General features: G+C 32.7%; 1 protein-coding gene across 4 annotated transcripts in view; it reads left to right on the plus strand.

The window, feature by feature from the left end:
• Nucleotides 1–520: 520 nt before the first annotated feature.
• Nucleotides 521–23,666, plus strand: part of LOC138315019 (uncharacterized) — a 32,694-nt gene continuing 9,548 nt past the window's right edge. Inside the window, exons 1-18 of one of the 4 annotated variants that reach the window (XM_069255734.1) lie at nucleotides 521–675; nucleotides 1,664–1,729; nucleotides 2,285–2,376; nucleotides 2,476–2,568; nucleotides 8,308–8,415; nucleotides 9,252–9,521; nucleotides 10,386–10,512; nucleotides 11,548–11,749; nucleotides 12,195–12,433; nucleotides 13,525–13,848; nucleotides 16,369–16,635; nucleotides 16,937–17,069; nucleotides 17,784–17,978; nucleotides 18,562–18,598; nucleotides 19,073–19,120; nucleotides 19,553–19,692; nucleotides 21,407–21,599; nucleotides 22,171–22,290. In XM_069255734.1, the coding sequence (XP_069111835.1) occupies nucleotides 608–675; nucleotides 1,664–1,729; nucleotides 2,285–2,376; nucleotides 2,476–2,568; nucleotides 8,308–8,415; nucleotides 9,252–9,521; nucleotides 10,386–10,512; nucleotides 11,548–11,749; nucleotides 12,195–12,433; nucleotides 13,525–13,848; nucleotides 16,369–16,635; nucleotides 16,937–17,069; nucleotides 17,784–17,978; nucleotides 18,562–18,598; nucleotides 19,073–19,120; nucleotides 19,553–19,692; nucleotides 21,407–21,599; nucleotides 22,171–22,290 (2,722 nt within the window). In that variant the 5' untranslated portion in view covers nucleotides 521–607. Of the gene's footprint in view, nucleotides 676–811; nucleotides 890–1,663; nucleotides 1,730–2,284; nucleotides 2,377–2,475; nucleotides 2,569–8,307; nucleotides 8,416–9,251; nucleotides 9,522–10,385; nucleotides 10,513–11,547; nucleotides 11,750–12,194; nucleotides 12,434–13,524; nucleotides 13,849–16,368; nucleotides 16,636–16,936; nucleotides 17,070–17,783; nucleotides 17,979–18,561; nucleotides 18,599–19,072; nucleotides 19,121–19,552; nucleotides 19,693–21,406; nucleotides 21,600–22,170; nucleotides 22,291–23,666 lie in introns of those variants that run through there. The other 3 variants (XM_069255731.1, XM_069255732.1, XM_069255733.1) reach the window with 3 other exon arrangements.

The following is a 23,666-nucleotide window of genomic DNA, read 5'->3' on the forward strand; positions in this document are numbered from 1 at the left end:
TAGTACCGTCTATATTAATTGAGTTTACATTTGATTGATTTTCAGTGTAAACTGACATTATAAAATGAAAGAAAATGATACCATTTAAACTTAAAACTACTTCCAGCAATAATGTCTAACTTTCAAAGATACCACACAGCAAGTATATTCTATCTATATCGTATTTGTTACGATTTTGTCTATTTTACATTTCGTGACGGCCCCCAAATTTCGAAAGTCCGTGTCGGTGTCCGTACTCCGTGTCGGGCAAAATGAAAGATGTCTAATATGACAGGTTCCACACTACACATGTATATCAAAACAACAGGTGACGTGAAACATTTTAATATGGGAATTACGTCGGTAGGAAAAGTTGAAATAACAAAAGCTTACTTCATGCATATATGTCTTATATGCCTATAAGTTTGAATAAATAAAACGCCAGCAAAAACATTTCTAAATGTCAAAAAGAAAAAGAGTCATATTCTTATTGTACACTGCAGACTAAACTCAATGCTTGAGTTGTCCAACTATGTTATGTCCGGTTCGGTAAGATACATATACACGTGCGACATACAGAAATAGAAATGACTAGTCTCAGTCATTGCCAAATCTATTCAGTGAAACAATGTCGGTGATTATTGCCGTTTACGGTGTCCTTGCATTTCTGGCTTCGGGAGCAAATTGTTTAGGAAGGTAAGATGACATTTTTTAGAACAGTTTTGATATGAATCTTTATAGATATGAAGGTTTTCACACTGATTCCTATCGCAATGATGTTATATAATTTTCAGCTGTTGTTTATTACAAACAAACCACGCAAAAGGGTGAATAAGCATGTTAAAGATACTGTTCGACTGGAAGGAGGCACGAACATGAAGAATTTAGATATTATTGTCTAACAGGATGAGTAAGTGCTTTAACAAATAATATTTCAATGTCTATTATATCTTTAATCAGGGTTGGAAGGACATTTTCTTCAATCTTGACCGTCGTCCTTGGTTGGTTATACTTAACAGTTAATGTTATTTTTATACGTGTGGGTTTTAGAACGTGTGGTATGTTTCGGGTCAGCTTCAAAGGATATAAGAACCTCTTTCCCATTTAAAGTGCTCTCTTGCAGAAGTATACTGGATAAAAACGTCGAAAATGTCACCACACTCTTTTCACTGTAGAAGCAGATGCTACCACTAAAAAAACAAATACATTTTGAATTCCTGGTCAGGACAAATAACCAAAATCCTTCTCCAGAATGGTTAATACCTAAGACAGTATAGCGTGTTGTTTTCTGACTATAAATACCTCACCGTTTTTAATCCTTTCCAGACTACAACTTCAATGTCCAAAGTTCTACACAATTCTACAAATTATAATTTAAATAGAGACCTTTAATTTACGAGTTGTAATTCTTTTATCGTCAAAACAACTAATTGTTTATTTCCTTTAGATGTAACCTTTTATTGGAAACCTTTAATTTTTTTAATATTTTCTTTGTTATCACGTACTAGCACTATCACATTACATACACATGGGATAACGTCTGTAAATGACGTTAAGTCTGACCAACCAATAATGGAATCAATTTAGATAATAAACAATAATACATGTAAGCTAAATCAAACTTGTCACGGACCATAATGACACGTTTGTTGTTTTTTTATCAAGTGCTCTTCATTCATTTTAGAGGTCAATGTTCCAGAACGGCCAGTCAAACACATACGTCGACTTATTGTGAATTCAATTTTTTAGGGTGAGTATTAAGTTCCACAATTTACAGTCATGACATGCGTAGAATAGTATATGAATACCTGTCTTTCAATACAAGAGACTTGCACCTGATAATATTTTGTTTTGTGATGATATTTGACTAATAATTAATATCAAATCACTTAATAATTTTAATAAATCTATCGGTCCACCACAAAACATACACAGGTCATCTGGTTACACTAAGCAATGCTTAAGGTTAAACTCATATTAACAGGTCAAGGTCATTGAAGTTTGACATGTGTGTACATTTGTGTAAATTTTTGCACAGTATTATTTTTGAATTAATCACAAGTTCAATGATTTAAAATTCAAATATGATAAAAACACATATCCTTATTATCAGTACGTTTAATATTGAGTGGTTATATGGATCTGTATTTTAATTAATTTGCTACTACTCGTACAATAGACGTGACAAGAATATTCTTGAAAATCGTACAAGTTGTTTTACTTACGATAATTTGCATATATTTTACTTGCAATGTGGTAAACACAATGTAAATACAATATACTGATCTAATTTATCTCAAACTAGGTGCTGGGTAAGAAATACGTATAGGTATACGACCTACTACACGGAGAGGTACTGCTGCAACGGTTACACGGACTCAGGTGGCAGGTGTATACGTAAGTTACCTACAATCTTACATCATTACACATTCATACACATTGTTTATTTGGATTATTGTAGAATAACACCAATATAAATGGTATACATTTGTTTAGCTAAGTGTCCTGGAGGGTGTGGGAGTGGTACGTGCATTGCCCCATATAGATGTAACTGCGGATCATCACGGACAGGCGCTAATTGTAACGAACGTAAGTAGACAGTCCATTGTAGATTCAGATTCAGATTCTTTTATTTCCTTGGTTTTTTTTACACCATCGGAGAGTTGACATAAACATATACAATATAACAATGCAGACAGTGCTGGACAAACATATAACTACATTTTTTCATAGCAAAACAGATACATTGTATGATTAATTATGTATATATACCATTTCATAAAACATAAGATCAATGATTTATAATGCACATTTCAAAACCTTAGAATATAACTTAACTTAAATTAGAAATTAAATTATCTCGTAGCTTTAAAGCCAAATCTATATATTTTCCTAACCTTTTTAATTCCCCTATATTCTGGGTTGATAATAAAAGTACCAACTTAAACACACTAGGACGTCTATAATAATATGATTTAATATATTTTTTTCTTAATTCAGAGTAACAATTACATAAAAGTATAAAGTGAAATTCATCTTCAATGTCATTAGCATTAACATACCTCACACAATCTTTGAATTCTCTGACGATTCCTATACCTCCCTTGTTCAATATTTAAATTATGTGAACTAAGCCTTATACGTGCTATATTCTTTTTATGTGAATTATTAATTGATTTTGTTAGGTAAAATTGAAGAGTGAATTTATCTATAATATGTCTATAAAGAAACCCCTTTGATATCGTTTGTACATTTGAAATTAGTTCTTGTCTATAAACATCGTAAAATCTATTCTCAATAATTTTATAAGTAACTTTATCATCTACTGTCGTATTATTCCAGAGATATGTTAATCCTAATTTATTTAATTCCCCTCGTATATTTAAAATCCAACTGTCATCAGATCGATTCTATCTTCGTAGCAAGCTCTTAATACACAATTATTTGAGTTACAAATTTTAAGCCAGTACTTAATTATACGTAATTTTCTTAATGTTGACAATGGCAATCTTCCGAGTTCACAATATACTAAATTATTAAAGTGCTCTTTTTACCCCTAGTATTTTTTACAAAAATTTAAATGAACCTTTTCTACATCTAAGGCTTTATGAAAACCCCAAACTTCCGCACTATAACTCAATATACTATTTACATATGTGTCAAATACAGAACATTGTGTACTTACGTTAAATTGATGATTTTTGAACTTACTATTGATTGCATAATAAGCCTTATTGCCTTGTTCAGCAACATGTTTTTGAGTTACATAAAATTTCCCATTATAATTGAAAAGCATTCCAAGATAATTGACACAACAATTTGTAATTCGCTTCCATTATAAAACCACTTTTCAGTGTTTCTATTAATGCCCCCATTCCTAAACACAACTATTTTTGTCTTATCAATATTCAAATTAAGGCTATTCTTATTATTGTAAGACTTCAGAGCATCTAACATTTGCTGTAATTTCTCTGGTGTTTATGCAAAAAACACTGTATCATCTGCATACATTAAAAGAAAAATACATAGAAAAATACATATTAAATTAAGTTCAATTGATGGACAGCATTCATTAATAAAGTGCATTTCACAATCATTTACAAATAATGAGTACAAAATCGGGGAGAGAATTTCTCCTTGGAAGAGACCGATTGTATTTGAGAAAAAATCTGAATAATAACCATTATGCTTAACACAAGATTTGACCGAACTATATAATGATTTAATTATTTGTAACAGTTTCCCTCTTACACCCTGTTTAATCAATTTACTCCATAACTGAGATCTATCAATAAGATCGAATGCCTTCTTATAATCCACAAAACAACAATACAATCTCCCGCCCTTTTTCCTTAAATACTTGTTAATTAAGGTTTGAAGTACATATATTGCATCTATCGTTGAACAGCCCGGTTTGAAGCCAAATTGAGCATCTGTTATAATATCATTTTCAGTACTCCACTTTACTAAACGTTCATTCAATATGGATGTAAAAAGTTTACCCATACAGCTAACAAGAGTTATTCCTCTGTAGATATTAATATTTTCAATATCACCTTTCTTAAAAACTGGTGTGATAGAACCAGTAGACCAGGCCTCTGGAAATATGCCCGAATTAAAAATACCATTAAAAAGCTTGGCCAAAAATGGTGCAAGTATGTCCTTACAATCAATGAAAAGTTCATTAAGTATTTTGTCGACACCACAACTTTTGTTTCTTTTTAATTAGAAAATAATACCTCTTGATCAGTAATTTCCTTATCTAATTCATTAAACACACAGGACAAATTGTTATCAATAACATCATTAGTATTGTTGGTACATTGATCCCCATCTAGGTTACATTGGCGAGATTCTTGAAGTGGAGGAAGAAATCATCAATTGAAAGTTTATCATATGTTTTTTATTTACTTTTGCAGAAAAAATTGTAAAATATTTTGGATTATGTTTTCTTAAATATTCCATCATATTACCTTCATGTCGTTGATATTCACTTTTAAGTCATACTTCATACTTTTTATAAGCGGTCTTTTTCTCTGCAAGTGCTTTATGATTACTGTCATTTTTCTTATTATTAAAATTATACAAGGCTCTTTTGTATTCGTTGTACTTTTGCTTACAAATATCATTGAACCAGGGTTTATCTTCTTTCAATGCTGATTTCTTCCTTTGACATTCATCAGATTTATGTAAATTACAAGTAAAAACATCACACAACGGTAAACATACATCACGTAGAATAGAACCAACTCGTTCAATACATCTTTCAATATCAACCGGGTTTGTCAATGAAGGTTTAAGTGAATCATTTAATGAATTCATATTTTCCATAAGATTTTGTCTTATCTCATTTATATTTCCATCCATCCACCGTATATTTTCACATACACATCTAGTATGAATATCATCTTTAATTTGTCTTACTTCAGATATTTGTTCTATTCTCAACGTAAAAGATATAGGTGCGTGGTCGGAGACAGGTTCAAAATTTCCAGACTTAAACTCTACTATGTCATGAAAGTTATTAGTCTCCACAAGTAGATAATCAATAAGGCTAGTACCATTCGTACTAAAAATGTAACACTTCCCTCTCGGTCACAAGGATGTCGTCCATTCATTTTTCTAAAACCAGTTTTTTTACAGAATGACAATAATTTTCTACCGAAAGATTAACTGTTTTATCCATATTTTTACGTTCAGTAATATCGCATATATCATCAGAAACATAATCAGCGGATTGGTTAGTATTTATAGCTAAAGTATCATTTGCTATCATATCAAGTCTACAACCAGTTCGTGCATTGAGATCCCCAGTAATATAAACTTTGCCAAGATCACTATATCTTATTAAAGAATCTTGCAGGATTGTAAAAATATCAATATCTCTGACTTCATCATTTTCATAAAATACACTGTTTTCTGGAGGGAAATAACAAAACACGATGTATCTATCTATCATGTTATCGTCAATTTTTATCCATATTATACTATCATAAATATTTTCTACGACAGATATCCTATTTGATAAACATGATTTATAGAATATCACTACACCGCCACCAATACCACTTTTCCTCGGGTATACCGATTTACAATATCCGTGCAATTCGAAATCATCTTTTTCAGATATCCAGCATTCGCTTAGACAAATAATATCATAATGTTCTATGACATTAAAGAAGTCTTTATTGCCTAATTTACTCGTGAGTCCCTTTCCTACATTCCATGAGATAACTTTAAGGTTATCATTGTAAATGGTATGGTGTCATATTAATGTTCAGCTAACCACTACTTTACAAAATTCTTAATAAGAAACCTACTTTCAGAGCTACTTAACCTGAGAAGTAATTCTAAACAAATGAATCCATAATCAAAATAGGCATGATTTAAAACCCTATGAATTTAAATAAGCTTCATATACTTAAAAACCATATAAATTGCATCAAAATAAGGCAATGCAATGGTAACGTACAACACACAGGTGAATAGCAATACCGAAACTGTTGAAATTTAATGAAATAATGAGAAAACAGTACTTTAACGAAATGTTAGGACAAAGGGTTTAATGTTTAATCTATTATGTTCATGTCACACAATAAATAACTTTGACTAATATGTTATATAAATGGATGTCCAACTCCATAAGTCATGGAGGAAGCTGTAAATATAACATCAAGCATTGATAACGATTTGATATATTTACATGTATGAAAGGCTGTTGGTACCATTTAATCGTATTTATTTTATTATTATTTGTATTATCATTATTTGTTTAATCTTTCTTATTATATAATTTTGCGATTTTGAAAGACCTTGTTATGGCAGCAAAAAATCGATACACCAAATAATATATACAAAAAGTCATACATTATTAACAAGTTATCCAGCTATATCGAGATGACACTGATTATTGTGCTGATTGTGATTCATGGTTTGTGGAGAGGTTTCGTCCAACGCACGGCTGATCATGAGTCACTACTGTAAGTGATGTGAAATGTATCCATAGTCGTATCGGCATTATTTCCTTGTACAATATTGTATGTAACTAACACACGTATTTGTATACGCCATGTATAAAAAGACACAGAGAATAACTGTTCAAATCTAGAAAAAAAATAAACAATAATAAAATATTACTGATAATTGTATACATGAATCGCATTGTATTGTAGAATCCTTATAATTCTTACATAATCAACAGAAGTATTAACACTGTCTTATCATACGCTGAGATAAGTTTTCTTATCTTTATAAATTCATATGATAAATGCTACGCACTGAACTATTTCATCCGCGTAGAGACAATTAGAACCTGGATTTGTCCTGAAATTATAAAATGTAACTGTTAAACGAGTGTGATAATGTTAGAACACTAGATGGTTAATATTTTTGAAAAATAAATTGAAGGTAAATTCACATGATGCGGATCGTCTTTTCCGTCCTAATAAACTCGTAGCAGCTATATATAGTCGACTATGATTATGCTACGCGGCATAACAGTGAAATAATTAACCATTGTAAACTACACAGACCACGTGCATTTATTTTGTGTTTGCCACATATACAGATGTTCTAATTGTTTTTGATAAACTTTTAGATGTTGTTCGGGATACGTAATAAGCTTAATTAAAATCAACAATGTGGGGAGGAGTCATTAGGAGGATTGAGGGGAGACTATTTTGGAATCGTAGTTTCAGTAGCCAGTTAGAATTCTAACGCACTACCTTACAGGGCACCTAAAACGATATCAACTCTACAAGTCTTGTCTGCAGGGGTCATTGGGAAAATACTTATCTTTGTAATACCGTTTGTTGACAACTTGAAATGAACAATCCACAACATTCCTGTCAAGCACTTCTTTTGGCACAAGACTTGAGTAAACAAGGTTACGATTTTAACAAAAAAAAGTACTCACTCTAATGACAATCAATTTAGACTCACTATCTTCATTGATATGGGTTTTCATTGATATGGGACAAGATGTGTCTGCCGCACGGAGTCTTATAATTAGTGTCGCACAGAAGCAAAATGCGAGGATATCATTTAGCAATATAGGAATGAACTCTATCGGTAAAATGCTTAAATATTAGTTTGATAAAATATATTTATGAATAATGCTATTTTTATAAAGTACTCTCAACAGCTAGGGAAAGGGAATTTCTTCCCCGTTCCTACGTGTTGTACATATGTGTTGTAAAGCCATGTATACTTGAGAAACTTAATATTTACTGTGATAACTAAAATGAAAATGAAATAAAAACCTGAATGTTAATTATTGTTTAATGTATATCCCATACAAAGATAGCCAGTATATTCATTATTCTACAGCCAAATGTTCGCGCGAACATCCCTGCTACCCTGGAATATGCACTTACCCAAGTAATTGCCGATGTGCTTCAGCGTTCAGAGCTACGGACGCTACTCACTGTAATAGAAGTAAGTCAGCCATAGTTTATGTTACGATTTAAAAAAAAAACTTTCGTTTTAAACCAAGCGTCTATTCTTCTGAGCTGTTCATGATCATTTGGGTTGATGATAATTTTCAGACGATATTTAGATTATCTCAGAGAAGGCCAATGACATATTATCTATTTCGTCACATCTGTATCCGAACCTTTATTTTTCTTCTTTCATTAAAATATGTTGTTCAATATTATACGAAAATAACAATATATTTACCTTTCGCAGAAGGACCCTAACACCATTTTTTCATATTTAATTATATTATTTTCAAATGAACTTCTTTATGCACATCCGTTCAAATGAATAAATAATTTACGTATTATAGTTAATAGGCATCATTTGGATTTTTAATAAGAAAACAATAAGTATAAGAGGAGACAACTGTTAATAAAGAGATGTATTACTCAGATAGAAACGCTTTTAAAATAGATTCTTCATATTTTGTATAACTAGAAGGCATATCTTCGCCACAACAAACCACATATAAACTATAAATTAAAGTAGTGGTTCCTCTACAAATCAGCGAGATAATCTAACCTGAACCTGTATATATGGCTTCATTACTTTAATGTTTTCACATAACCTGTTGTAAATAACACTGATGCTACTGCAACCAGTTTCATACTATATTCATTGATACAATAAAGGAGTGACGATGAAAGTTTATCTCCTAATTGTATTTTTTGGCATGATTCGTAATGGAAATTCTATCAGAGAAAGTCCGGAAATACATACCAATATAAATCCCAGCGACACAGTATTGTTACAACTCTCATGGATACGATTCCTATTGTTATTGTGTTATACAGTATCGCAGAAGCCTTCAGTGATGACCAGCAACGCTTCCTTAGAGCTTTACGACGCAGCCAGTCAAGCAATATTATACTCGTTGACAATCGTCCCCCAAAAGGACGAACCGATCTCCGTGGTTAGGTGGACTAACCGTGAACAGTTTAATAGGATGGACATAAGCATGGAAGCTTTTCTTGACCTCGGGAACCTCCCTTCACAGCCATCATACGTACAAGACAGCAGGTTCGGGATCAAGAGCGCTCAAATCTCGTATTCTCTCACAAAAGGTAGGTATACGTGTTAAAAAAAATCACATGGTTTCGGAACTATTCATAAGTAAGTATTTAGTTGATGAACACAGTACATTGTATATCAGACGTTTTAAATAGTGGAATCATTGACGCTTCTCATGCCAACAGCTGTTTATATTTGCATCACTATACATGTACGTTCAAACGTTGCTAGACTCCACATACTGCTAATCACAATAGCACTATATCACATAACATAAACCTGGATTGTAAGTCTGCACTGTAAATATACATTATAAATGGAATAGCTGACCTGCTATTTGTCTGGTAATTGTCATGAAATGGTTAACGATCAATCGTTATATCTTAATTCACCCTTGTGAGGACCCTCTACCGTGTTGACTACATGTATAAAAAACATTAAGCATATGCATGTGTATGGTCAATGCATCAATTATGGTAAAGTTTTGAGTTTGTGCAAAGTGTATTTTTACGTGTAATATTATTGTAGTTACTGTCAATATCAAGATATGTCCTTACTAAAACCTTAATGTATCACGCGTACAATTGAATTCATGCATCGTATCACGCGTACAATTGAATTCATGCATCTGTATACTTGGTATCACTTTATCGCTGATGTTCCTACGTACGTATCGAACATTATTACCTGGTGTTCCATGATTGTTATACAAACACTTTCAACTTGCTATTAATCAAATGTATTAATGTGTTTCAAATATAAATATTTTCATATTAGGCAACAACCTTTCAACTTCTTTCTTACGAATACGTTTTAATTTTAAGACCGTGATTCTGTACGTCAGTTATTGCTATCATCGTGAAATATACCGGATTCAGGTAATACATAACGTATATACACTTTTTTGTTTCCCTCAGGATCTGGTGGTGGAAACCGTCTAAAGCGTCTCACCTGTAAAAGCAGTATTTCACGTATTCAGTCTGGCGTATATTCATGCCAAAAACACGTTCCAAACCTTAACTATCGCCTTGGAAACGCTGATGTGTAAGTTTTATTAAAACATCTGAGCCAAAGTTTTGACAGGTATAAACACTGATAGATGATACGATTTATTCTTCGATAATAGGTACTAAAGATTACAATCATAGTGCTGTTTAGTTTACGTGAAGCACTTTTATATAATTAAAACACAATCTTTGATGAAAACTTTTCAAATTGATTATATAGGAGAAATTAGTTGTTTTGAAATGTACATTTGAAATTATATATGTCGAATGGCAACTTATGAGTTTGTCTTTTTGAAGGTATTGATCTATTACTATGATAAATTTTGTAATACTTTTTTTTAGATGTAACATATTAAATTGTAACTTGTCGGGATGTATTGTTGTATAGCATTGTTTTTCTGTTCGTCATGCAGTCTTTTGTTTGTCATGATATCTCCAACAGAATTAATCCAATAACAAAGTGCATCAAGTATGGAAACGATTTTGGTTTTGTTTCAAGTCTTCTCTTAAATTACACCTAAACACTACCAGTATACCATTGGATGCATTCAACCTTTTGTTTGTCTCATTGTTGCAAATACACATGTGCCTTCAGCTCTGAACTAAAACTCATTCGATTTTCAACCCATTTTTACACTGATATCTTCATCGCTCTAGCATGTATATATTTACGCAAGTGCAATTTGACGCCACTTTATTTTCTCATATTATGGTTCTGTTTTGTTTAAGTTGCATAGCTCAGAACACTTTTGAATTCGATTTCACATATCTCAAAACAGATAGCTCTACATACAGAAAATAGGTTTGATATATATTTCAGGTTTGGGAGTTCGTTGTTTTGTTCATGATTTCAAATATATGAGAAAAAATCTTATAATGAAGCTACTATTATCTAAAATCATCATTAAGCTACTTTATTATTTTCCTTAATTTTTTTCATGTATTTATTGCAAGTTTTTTTGGTTTTTTTCGCTCAATCGTCTTAGGTCTGTGATATCTTTCGAATCAAAACAAAAATCAGTCTGATACGCCGTTTTTATCTGAATTATATTTTTCTTTTTACTTTGTTTAGATTGAGTATACGATTTGAGGTGGCTAGTGGAGGCTACATGCGTCTAAATGACGGTACTACTGAACAGTTTGCCGGAAGTACTGCTTTCAAAACATTCAATTTGACATTTGACTTCATACCACCACATCATTGTCAGGATGACAACTCATGTGTGGAAGATGGGTTAATGGAGCCTTTGAAGGTAGTCAGAGACATAACAAAGGTATCTCTTCCTGCTTCGTTGTGCGGATTATGCATTAAAATACAAATGTGTGCATATCATATTCACATTAACATTTTCCAGTTGATTTCAAATGAACAATAACTTTCATAAAAAATATACTGATATTGTTGTATCTAACTTGTAAAACGATGCTCTTCCGGTCTGCTGTCTCGCTCTCGAGTACACTGCTGGAAAGACATAAACTAGAATGAATTACATGATATCCACCTTATTAATTTCCATTAAGTGTACTATGATCATGAAATTTCCGTGTACATTCCATTGTTTAAAACGTTATTGTTATTGAAACATTAAAGTTTTTATTTTGCCATACCTATGAATAATTAAATATAGCAATGCTGTAAGTAGGCAGTGTAAAACAACCAGATATTAGAGTTACCTTCACCTGTCGTAGTTATATCTTCTATTTAAATGTATCAAACAGGACACAATAGAACTAAAATGGTCTGGATGGAGTGATAAACTTTCTGGATTGCATTCCTATGTTTTGGAAATATTCAACATCACAAGTTGGACTGTGTCATCGGTGGAATCGGTGCCGATATATACACGGACATTAGACGTGACAATCCAACAACATAACAATCTGATTATGTTCTCCCCAAATGGACCAGCGATGTACGTGGCAAAACTCGGCGTAAATGACAACGCCAACAACACAAGGTAGGGCAAGTAATAACAATTACTGACTGATATTAACGCAAAGTGGAGGAATTCAAATAGTACTTTTTAAGAAAGACCATGACGAAACAAAAACAGTTAAAAAACATAGTTGCTACGGATTAAGCCTGCTCTGTACGCACCCTGCTTACCAATTCCAGGCCAAATTCGGTTCTCATCACAATCTTAAATCTGACAATCACAGAGCCACAATATACTTTTAAAAGTATTAGACTGATTCAATATAAAAACGAACTCTTTTGCTTTTAGTCTTTAGCCTCACTAAACTTTCTGCCACACTATCACTTTCTTGCAATAGAAAGTGAAAAAAATGTTTTCAAATAAGAAGATATGCACTCTAAAGCATTTATCATAATTAAAACAACGGATTCAAAATAAATGTAATCTCATGGGAACTGTCCTTCAGGTAAAGAATATCTACTGCGTTTATTGCATACAGATAGCAAAATGCGACAAAATTTGGGATATTATCTTTTTCCTAAGATGCCTTTCGACAAAAACTCACTTTCGGCTAAGAACTCTCGTCCCTCTAAGGAAGTTTCTGGAATTCGTTCCCTGGCCATGGCACACCATAGCCTATAAAAGTTGTTGGTTTCTAATAGTGCCTTGTATTAAATATTAAATAATATTAAATAAGTACTTAATTAGAACTAAAATGGCAAAGGAACAATATTCACGCACGAACTGACATATAGTAATACAATATCCCAAAACATACAGGCAATTAAGTTATGTTTATTTACCGATACAGGATCTAACTACAGATCCGCGTCACCGGACTCAAAAACAATAAAATCATATATCAAATAGTACAATGTGCATGAAAGTGACGTTACTTAACCCGTCACAGTACATACAAGGGAGGCCATCCTTTTATCACCCTAATGGCCTAATCAACTGACAAACCAAATCTCATATTTATCTTATAATAATATTGGGTGATATTCTAGGAAAATGATATAAACGTGCGATTTTTCTTCCTTTCTAAACTAAACACCAGAAAAGGCTGTCTTTTCAGTAATTTCTGTGTTTTTATTCTCATAACGTTTTTCTGTTGATGTGTTTTGTTACAGACAAATTCACGCATTTTTTCTGTACGATACTACTTCGGCGATTTCTCTTGAACCAACCAAAAATGTACGTGTAACTAGTGCCTCTCCAGAGTCGGGATATCATTGGCAGGTCTCGAACACACATGGAAAGACGTCACTAGAGGTCGACTGGACAGGACGGTTTGTGAACACGGGTCTCGAGACGGGTGGCTTCCTGGCCAGCGCTTTTGGTGACTTTCAGCAAGTTAAGATAAATTACAAAGACACCATAAGAAAAAAATACTCTAGAGATCCCTGGATAATTGACTGGTCTGGTGAATCGAGGCAACACATACATGGTATAGACAGTTAACGCCTACTGCATTAAGCTCTTATCAATATCATACATATACCTTTCACGTCTCTAACGCAATGGAGAAGTGGAGTGCATGTTGTTATAAATGGTCTACGTGGCCCGTGTAGTATCACTTACATGTTGAGGTGGAGACATATGTGCCTCTATTTTTTCTGTTCCTTACTACATTATGACATACCTTGCAGTAGTTAACCATGTTGCTTTGACCCACTATTTTTAATGTGCGTAATTTTTAGTTTGGGAATTTAGTTTTGTTGTCACTTGTCAACTGAATTATCAGATAAACACAGTTAGCATTACCAGGGAAAAGAAATAGAAAAAGATCAACCCAATAGAAAGGTATAATTATTGCATATTTGGCCGCCGTATGATCATTTCGGTAGACAATAACGTCACATCCGAATATGATTGAAAGTTTTGTTTCTGTTTCCATTGATATAAGAGTTGTGGTAAATAGAATTTACATTCATGGCTACGTAAAAATTATGAAACTTGTCATTCTTGTTTGATAATTTCCATTTTGCATAGCCATTGATGTAAGATAAATTGGAAAGCTATTTGTATGTTTACACGCGCGACTATGGTTTGGAACAAACCTATATGTGTCGATGAGATTTCAATATAAATTAAAAAGTAGGGTTGCAAAATCCGTCCACGCTCCGATTTTTTTTTTCAAATTTATGTCAAAGCTCTAGGTATATAACTACTTTTTATGGGTTTGGCCTTAAATTATGTTTTTTACAAATACTTTTGGTATGTGGCAAGTGGCAGGATAAAAATTGACGATATTGGGTTTGCTCGACATATTTTGGATCTTATCGATTTTGTCCACACTTTTAAACCATTTTAAAAACATGCTAAAGGTATAATCTTATATATATACTTTAAAAAAAATTAAATCCGGGAAAAAATTTATAGGCTGAAATGTAGCGAGGAGAATTTTCTAAAAAAAATATATTTGCCATAGATGACTGTAAATTCAAAATTGATCATAAATATCATAACAAACCAACAGTTAGTGAACTAATAGATATACTATAAAATCAATGCTTTTTTATTCTTGCATTTTCCCTAACAGTATAAAAAGCCTAACAATAAGATATGCTCTTGGATGAAACAATTAGTTTCTTTTTAATATCAGAAATCAAATTATGATTAGAAAGAAATATATTTTTGTTTGCAACTCAACGTAAAAGGTATAAATTAAGGTTATCCATCCGTCTTATGTATTTAAAAAATATTTTGAATTGAATTAAAAATTATTAAAGAGGGAAACAGAGTTACGTTTGATTTTCAAACAAAGCATGTTTAATCTCAAAAGAATACCAGCACCACAAAGGCTACAATCTTAACTTTGACCAATCAGGGGGCCTTTATTTAGTTACAATGACAAAAAGGTACTTAAAACTGTTATCTAATTCAGTATACCCCATAACCCTTATATACCAATTTCCATTAATATCTAAATTTCAACCAATCAGAGACCTTCATTTTGTTTCCATGGGAACCAATCTTTTTGAAGTGTCACCATCTTATTCACCATACCTCATAACCTCTCTATACCAATTTTCACTTAATTATGACACTATTTAAATTTCAGCCAATCAAAGGCCTACGTTTGTTACCATGGCAACCAATATTTTCAAAGGGGTTGCCATGATATTTAGCATCTAACATTATTATTGTACACTAATTTTCACTTTTCACAATAGGACTAAGGAATCATAAACTTGAAATGTATAGCTAGGTACATTGTATACTAACAAAGAAGTGGCCCGTTGCTACCTGCACTCTCTATTTTCAAATCAGTCAAGAACTGTTTTCCCGGATTTTAATTTCGAAACTAATTTACGTATAGACAGAAAATGTCATGAGAATATTTTAATGCGGGGTGAAATGTTGGACAAAACCCGTAACAGGATGAAATGAGATGACAAAGAGCAATGTTTCGTTATTATTTTTTCCCAAAAGTATTAATTTTTCGTAAAAAAAATATCATTTCAAACAAAATTTTCTGTAAAAAATATTAGAGAAATGACTTAAATATAAAATATACGATCTTTGATGGTTTATGAATAAAACATGTTAAATATCTAACAAAGGCTAACTTATTTTGAAATGTTTGTTCAGGCCCTTTGGCCATTTTGAAAATTACAAAAGGAAAAAGTAGTGTTATTTTAAAGGGATAATTAGTAGTATTTTCTATATGGAAAGTTTAAAAAAAAATAGGGCTGTGGGCAATCTCTGTGGGATTTTTAACGTTAGCTTGACCACCACCTTTAACAGAATTGTTACGACATTACTCATGATTTTGTATGCATTTGGCACATATTGACCTTACGTATATAATCCAGGTCGTTGTTTATTCCATGTATTAAGATCCAAACCAACAGATATGTGACTTTGAATTTCTCATTAGACATTTATAATCGACACTTCAAAAATCAAATACATACATTTCTCCTCCATGGATACTCTAAATGGATTTCTAGTTATTAGAATGTTTCTTTCAGATTCGAGTTTCAATTTACATCCTTTGAAGTGAATGCCAAGGCTCCGACGTTAAACTGGAAGCGACATTCGACATTATCAGAGAAAGCAACAGTCCTGACTACAGTTAGAACAGGGGAATGTCTATTGGCCTGGGTCAAAGCCTTTGATATCCTCGGTAACATTGCCACGGATAACGGAATGGTTTGCTTCGACTCGTCAACTCCAGATATCCATGAAAGATCATTCGAACTCGATAGGAATGTTAAGGGTAAAACTTATAGCAGGTAAGTCAGTAAACTTACTAGTTCCTACTTTTGACCACATGTATTGAGATGCCACCAATTACCAATATATCAAAGGTTGACGAATGGTAAGTTTTATCTGTTAAAAACAAGAGCAGAAGAATTTTACATTAGAATAAACGTACTTATATGTTATACTTATACGCCCTATATGGAATGAGGTACTGAAAAATAAATTACGCTATTTTTTATTTGTAGTAAGGCATATATTCATATACATGATTAATCATAATTTTATGTCTAATAATTGTACTGCAACTGATGCCTGTGCCATTCTATTTAGACTTACGTTCCAAGCGTTAGATCAAGACAGTGGTATTGCCATGGTAACATGGGGATATAAGAACGCCGCAACAAATACAATTGCAGAGATTTCAGAAAATGTCAACTTGTCAGTTCCTGGAAACAAAACACGAGTACGTATTCTAATCTTCAAAAACATCTTAATATTTTCTCGAAAATGCTATCCCAATTTCTGGCAATATAATATACATCTTTAAAACTGCATAATTCTTAAAGCTTCAGAGGCTGAAACCACATGGGCATCGTGCCATATTTGATACAGCTATGAAATATGGTACAATATCAATATTGCCTATTATGAACTAGTTTAGAACGGGTCCCATCCGTAAGCATTCAGAAACATTAAATAAATTACAGGTATAAGCAGAAATATGAATATTAAAACAATTTTGCGAATGCCAAAATAGACGACAGCACTAAGATACGTTTGGGGTCTGGTCATAAAATAGTTTGTATTAGGCTATATTAATAGTGTGTGAAATTTCAAAATTTGGTACAAATTTCTATTATATGTGCTTTCTTTACTTGTAACTCATTTTATGTAGGAAGATTTTGTTGATTAAGCTTAATCGATTTCAAGATTTTTTTCAGGCCACAATTAAACAGCAATATCAAACGTTTGACCGCGTATTTATGTAATTGTATGTGAAAGATTTCACACTCCACGATTTCTGGTTAGTTAAAGTGTGAAGTAACAATTCACTATTTGATGTGTGCGTATCCATATATAATTGAATATGATATTGTGTTATGATTTGGTATTTCACGTTCTGTGGTTTTTTCCGCATGATTAACTAGACAATTTGTGATATAACTGTTCTACTTAGGCCAATCAGGAGGTGTGTGTTACATCCGGAGAATGCTACTGTATTAGTACTGGAGACTGCTTTTCTAAAACCTACCACCTAGATATCGACCATAGTGTCATCTGTCAACCAAATAATCCAGATTCTAAAACTGACTACATCGTAACGCTATCTGTATACAATCAGGCGAGACAAAAGAGTTCATTTGAGTTTTTGGTATGTAAGATTTATTTTGTTTTTGTTTAAAGCAAACATTTTTTCTTACTCTTGACATACATATCCACAATGTAACCGGCGTGAGATTTACATATTTTACCCCCGAAGACAGTCTTTGCACATGCGCAACATTTCTATGACGTTCGGGCAACACTATCATTACGTCACAAACACAATACATATCCATACCATGTTATTGCATTGCAATACTAAAGAAAGAATATATATGATATATAAGCAGCGTAAAACAAAAAAGTTCATTCAACTTACTTTTATCTTCTTTACTTCGGTTTGCACCCGCGTATCAAATATAAGTATTGATGTTAATTAATTTATTAACTCAAATAATTTCCGTTTGATATTGAAGACAAAATCACTTGCAGTAAAGACGATTAAATTCCTTTCACGTACTGTAATTGATAAAGGACAATATGTTACCCTACCAGGAAAAGCAGGTCCCATTTAACACCTCCGCGTTTATGCCTTTTTTAACACTCTTTACACACGGTAACTATACCTTTATATGTATATCTGTTTTTGTAATGATTCTTTAGTTGTTATACTTTTAAGGTCTATTTTGCAGATTAAGAATGTCCAAACTCTGAACGGCTTGCAAGCATGTGAGTAACATTTTAGTGCGTTTGTCTTATATCCATCATTACCATAGCACTTAAGTAGACAAAATCGACGATAATGATAAAACTAACTGTAAGAGAACATTGGAAAATAAATGTCCTAATTCACTGGAAACATTTTCTTTTTTCCTAAAGCTTTCTGTCGTTTCTACATACCAATGGTGTTATAAACTATGTATCTCTTGTATGGAACTTGTAATATTTGTCTACTTTGTCCCACATTACTGTTCGTATCCTATTATGTAATCGTGTTCGTTTTGTATGTCTTGATAAAGGGGCAGATCGCCTCAAAAATTTGACAATTTTGTTTTGCCCACACGGTTGGAATTACTTCCTTGTCCCATATTTACCATTTGAAGTAATTCGTATCCAACAGACTTACGTTTGATTGGATCCCTTGTCATCTGGAAAATCCTGTTGATATTACTTCTTTGACCCTTATATCTTGTATATTTGAAGGCCAAACCGAGCTGACAAGTGGTTTTGTGCCTGCTATTGTCGTCGTATGTGAGTTTTCTATTTTTGTAATATGATCGAATCTGCCGATTTTCTAAAAAAAAATATTAATTAATTTGGAAAATACTTCATATTATGTAATTATAACATTTTTGATAGAATTACATATGAATGATCAGACAACATGTTAATGTGAACAAAGGTTTGTTTTGTTTTACGTATGATCATGTATTATGGTAATGAAACCCTTGCCGTGGAAAGGTGGAACCTAATATAAGGTTATGATTAGTGGAACTTTAGATATAATTCGAGTGAGATGTTCACTGCTATTTAGGCGATTATGAGATATAACTGACAATAATACTTACGTTTTTTATTACATCTAATGATCATTTCAATATGGTCTTAAAATAATTCTTTTATTCAAAGACTCATTCAGTTTCATCGGCTTTATAATAAACTAAGTGTTTTTGTTTCAAACAGGTATATGTATTGTGATCGCTGGTTTGGTCTTTTACATCTACAAGACTGGCCGTCTGCAGAAAATAAAGGAGATGGTAGGATGTAATCAACATTCTGAAAGCACAGGAGGGCATCAGCTCAACTTAGATGGCGATAATAAGGTACCATTTATGTTAGAGATTATCCCTTTATTCAGGAACATTGGCAATATCGAATACTCGCTTATTTTCCACAAAAAATATGACAATTCAATAATAGCCATTACAACTGTCAAAATATCTCTAATTACGACTAAAGACGACACAACAATAAAGCCTCTTTCGTTATGTCACCAAGAGCTTCCTTGCGTTATTAAGGACAACGACAGAATAATAAGACGACTGAGGATATAGAGGATTTAACATTTAATTCGTCTGTTTGAAATGGACATAAGGGCGATGATAGCGTTTAAAGGTAAATTAATAACTTTAGACGTATCAACATCGTTGTCCAGTTGCGTTTAACAATCAAGGTAGACTGTCTCTTCTGGTTTTATCTTGAGAATTTGAGTTTTAGCTCATTGAACCTGGAGAGCCTGTGAGATTGTCTCATGTCATGGCGTCCGTTGGTCGCCTGGTTGGTATATGTCCGTCCGTCAACATTTCTTTTAAATCGCTACTAGTCACGTCACATAGCTCTCTATGGATTGTTACCAAATTTGGTCAGACACATTCCTGGGTTAAATTGAGAAAACAGAGAGGACCTTGTTATCGTGTCCCACACATTTGTATGTGATTCCTGTTTTAAGTTGGCAGAAGATAATTCATTACTTGAATGATTTTAGTTATAATGAAGACAATGTAAAGAATGTTTACTTTCATTCGAAAGTATTAGTTTTTGTCGTGATCATCAGATGTTTCATTTTATACATATAGAAAGCCGCAGCTAAATTGAACGGATTTTGTATAAATCTTGGCTCTCAACATCATTGAACAGGAGGGGCGTGGCATAATAGTGGTAAAAAATGCTTTAAATCGCTGATATACATAGTTATAAATGGATTTTGACCAAACATTTGCCAGTAGCATCATTGAGGAAAGAAAACTGATATGTATACAAATTGGTTCTGACCCTTCTGAGACAGTACGGGGTCGGGCTCAACAGGGAAATTAGAGGTACATTTGAAGAAAAACATCAAACCTGTATTCAAAACATTTTGTTTTGTATAACAAACCAGGTGAACAATACAGGCCCTCTCGCCTCTTGTTTATTTTAATTTCATGTACACCGGTATCACAAAACGCACATAAAAGCATATGTCGTTCTTTCATGCTTTAAAATATGTATTGATAAAACGTTTGGAGAAAATATATTTCTTCCTTGTCACTTACCTTAACATAAAACGAATATACCAAAATCATGTTCATTCCTTTAGTATGATAAACGTCAATTGTAACTATAGCAAAATAAGCTAATTTGTGGCAACAAAACGAAATATTGCCTCTTTTTAGTGAAAAAATACTGAGAACGCTTACGTTTTCTTTTTCTCCGGAAATGTATTTTAAAGAAAAATCGATTTCAAGCAGTTTCAGAGCAAAATATAAGAGATATTTGCATAAATATAACAGACGATAATCTTGTACATCCATGATGGGTTTTTTTTCAATTCAAATATTGTAGCCATACGCCAAACTTTCGCTTCAAAAAGAACAACAGTCAACTGTAAATAACTGCTTTTCTCAGGCGAACAGCTACCTATGCAATTCAATATTAAAATCGACTATGTTCTAAATAACGTCTTTCAAATACAACGTAACGAATTTGATTGGAAATTAAAAAAAATGAAATATGAGATATTCATTACAACCACAAACAATTGAATCCATCCTATTTTAGGTTGAGGGCCAAGATGAAGATTACATATACATGGAGGGTGGTCCGACTGGCGGGCAGTGCCAGGAATGGAAGTTCAGTGTAGACGATATGACAGTAAGCAAACTGATAACTATTGGAAAATTTGCAAAGATTCATGAAGCAAACCTGATGTGTGCTGGACGACATTTAACCGTAGTTGCAAAAATGTTAAAAGGTTAGTTAAAAACACATGCTTACAATTATAATAAATAGGTTGTTTTCACTGACCAGGTCTAATAGTAAAAATAATTTAAACATTTGCCTCGCTTTTGATCTCCGGCCGAGACAGACCATAGTCTGTAAAAGTGGTAGTTTCTGCTACTGCTTATCGCTTAGCATAAATGGAGTGGGACGACTGGTTTGCCCGTTTTCAGTATAATGTACATGTACAATGTGTGTGGGGTGTATTTCTCTATCTATGGCAACAGGCTTCAGTGATATAGCACTGTTGAAGAAGGCATGAGTTCCATCCACTTTAACATCAAGGTAACATCGCAGCATCCTAAAACGTATGCTTTTACACACCCAAAACATTGCACGCGTGGAAGGCCGTCCGTAAATGAACCTGGCTCTTGAATAGGACGCTTAACCAAGTAAATCCAAACTTTTCTGAATATCTATAACCATTTATCTTGATAAAGGGGCAGATCGCCTTGAAAATTTGACATTTTTTGTCCACAAAAATTGAATTTAAGTGTGATTAAATTGAATCGATAAAGCATTAAAGACTTATAAATTTTTGTCAGATGGTTACACAGAAGAGGATGCCACACTCATGGAGATGAAGATCACATTTTTCCACGAGAAAGTTGGAAAACACTCATCTGTCCTGGAAATGATTGGAGCAATCACTGACAACACCAAGAGTAAGGCTACTAAACCTTATCAGTATAAAACTTATTTCTGTCGATAATAAAATAAGGCCACTTAACGTTATCATTATAGAACTTATTAACTGTCGATGATAAGAGTAAGGCTACTTAACGTTATCATTATTGGACTTATTTACTGTCGATGATAAGAGTAAGGCTACTTAACGTTATCATTATTGAACTTATTTACTGTCGATGATAAGAGTAAGGCTACTTAACGTTATCATTATAAAACTTATTAACTGTCGATGATAAGAGTAAGGCTACTTAACGTTATCATTATTGAACTTATTTACTGTCGATGATAAGAGTAAGGCTACTTAACGTTATCATTATAAAACTTATTAACTGTCGATGATAAGAGTAAGGCTACTTAACGTTATCATTATAAAACTTATTTACTGTCGATAATAAAAGTAAAGCTACTTAACGTTACCATTATAGAACCTATTTACTGTCGATAATAAGAGTAAGGCTATTAAACCTTATCAGTATAGAGCTTATTTACTGTCGATATTAAGAATAAGGCTACTTAACGTTATCATTATATAACTTATTTACTGTCAATTATAAGAGGTACTTTATTGTTGTGTTGTAAACGTTTATTATTATGTAAATGGGGTACAGATATAAAAAAAACATGAAAAGAGTTTGACTCGAACCAGAATTTTATTGAGATATTCATAAAAACCCTGCAACAAATACAAAAAAGATAGAAATTACACACTAGTGGATTCACATTTCAACTCACTTACATTATAGAGCCCAGTTACATTCCACAAATAAAGAGACCAGTTACATTCCACAAATATTGAGCTCAGTAACAATCCACAAATATAGAGACCAGTTACATTCCACAAATATAGAGCTCAGTTACATTCCACAAACATAGAGCTCAGTTACGTTCCACAAATAAAGAGCTCAGTTACGTTCCTCAAATATACAGATCAGTTACATTCCACAAATATAGAGCTCACTTACATTTCATAAATATAGAGACCAGTTACATTCCACAAATATAGAGCTTAGTTACATTCTACAAATATAGAGCTCAGTTACATTCCACAAATATACAGAACCAGTTACATTCCACAAATATAGAGCTGAATTACATTCCACAAATGTAGAGCTCAGTTAACGTTCCTCAAAGATAGAGCTCAGTTACATTCCACAAATAAAGAGACTCAGTTACATTCCACAAATATAGAGCTCAGTTACATTCCACAAATATAGAGCTCAGTTACATTCCACAAATATAGAGCTCAGTTACATTCCACAAATATAGAGCTCAGTTACATTCCACAAATATAGAGCTCAGTTACATTCCACAAATATAGAGCTCAGTTACATTCCACAAATATAGAGCTCAG

Source organism: Argopecten irradians, chromosome 2 (assembly GCF_041381155.1).
Source record: "Argopecten irradians isolate NY chromosome 2, Ai_NY, whole genome shotgun sequence".
Classification (NCBI taxonomy): Eukaryota; Metazoa; Mollusca; class Bivalvia; order Pectinida; family Pectinidae; genus Argopecten; species Argopecten irradians.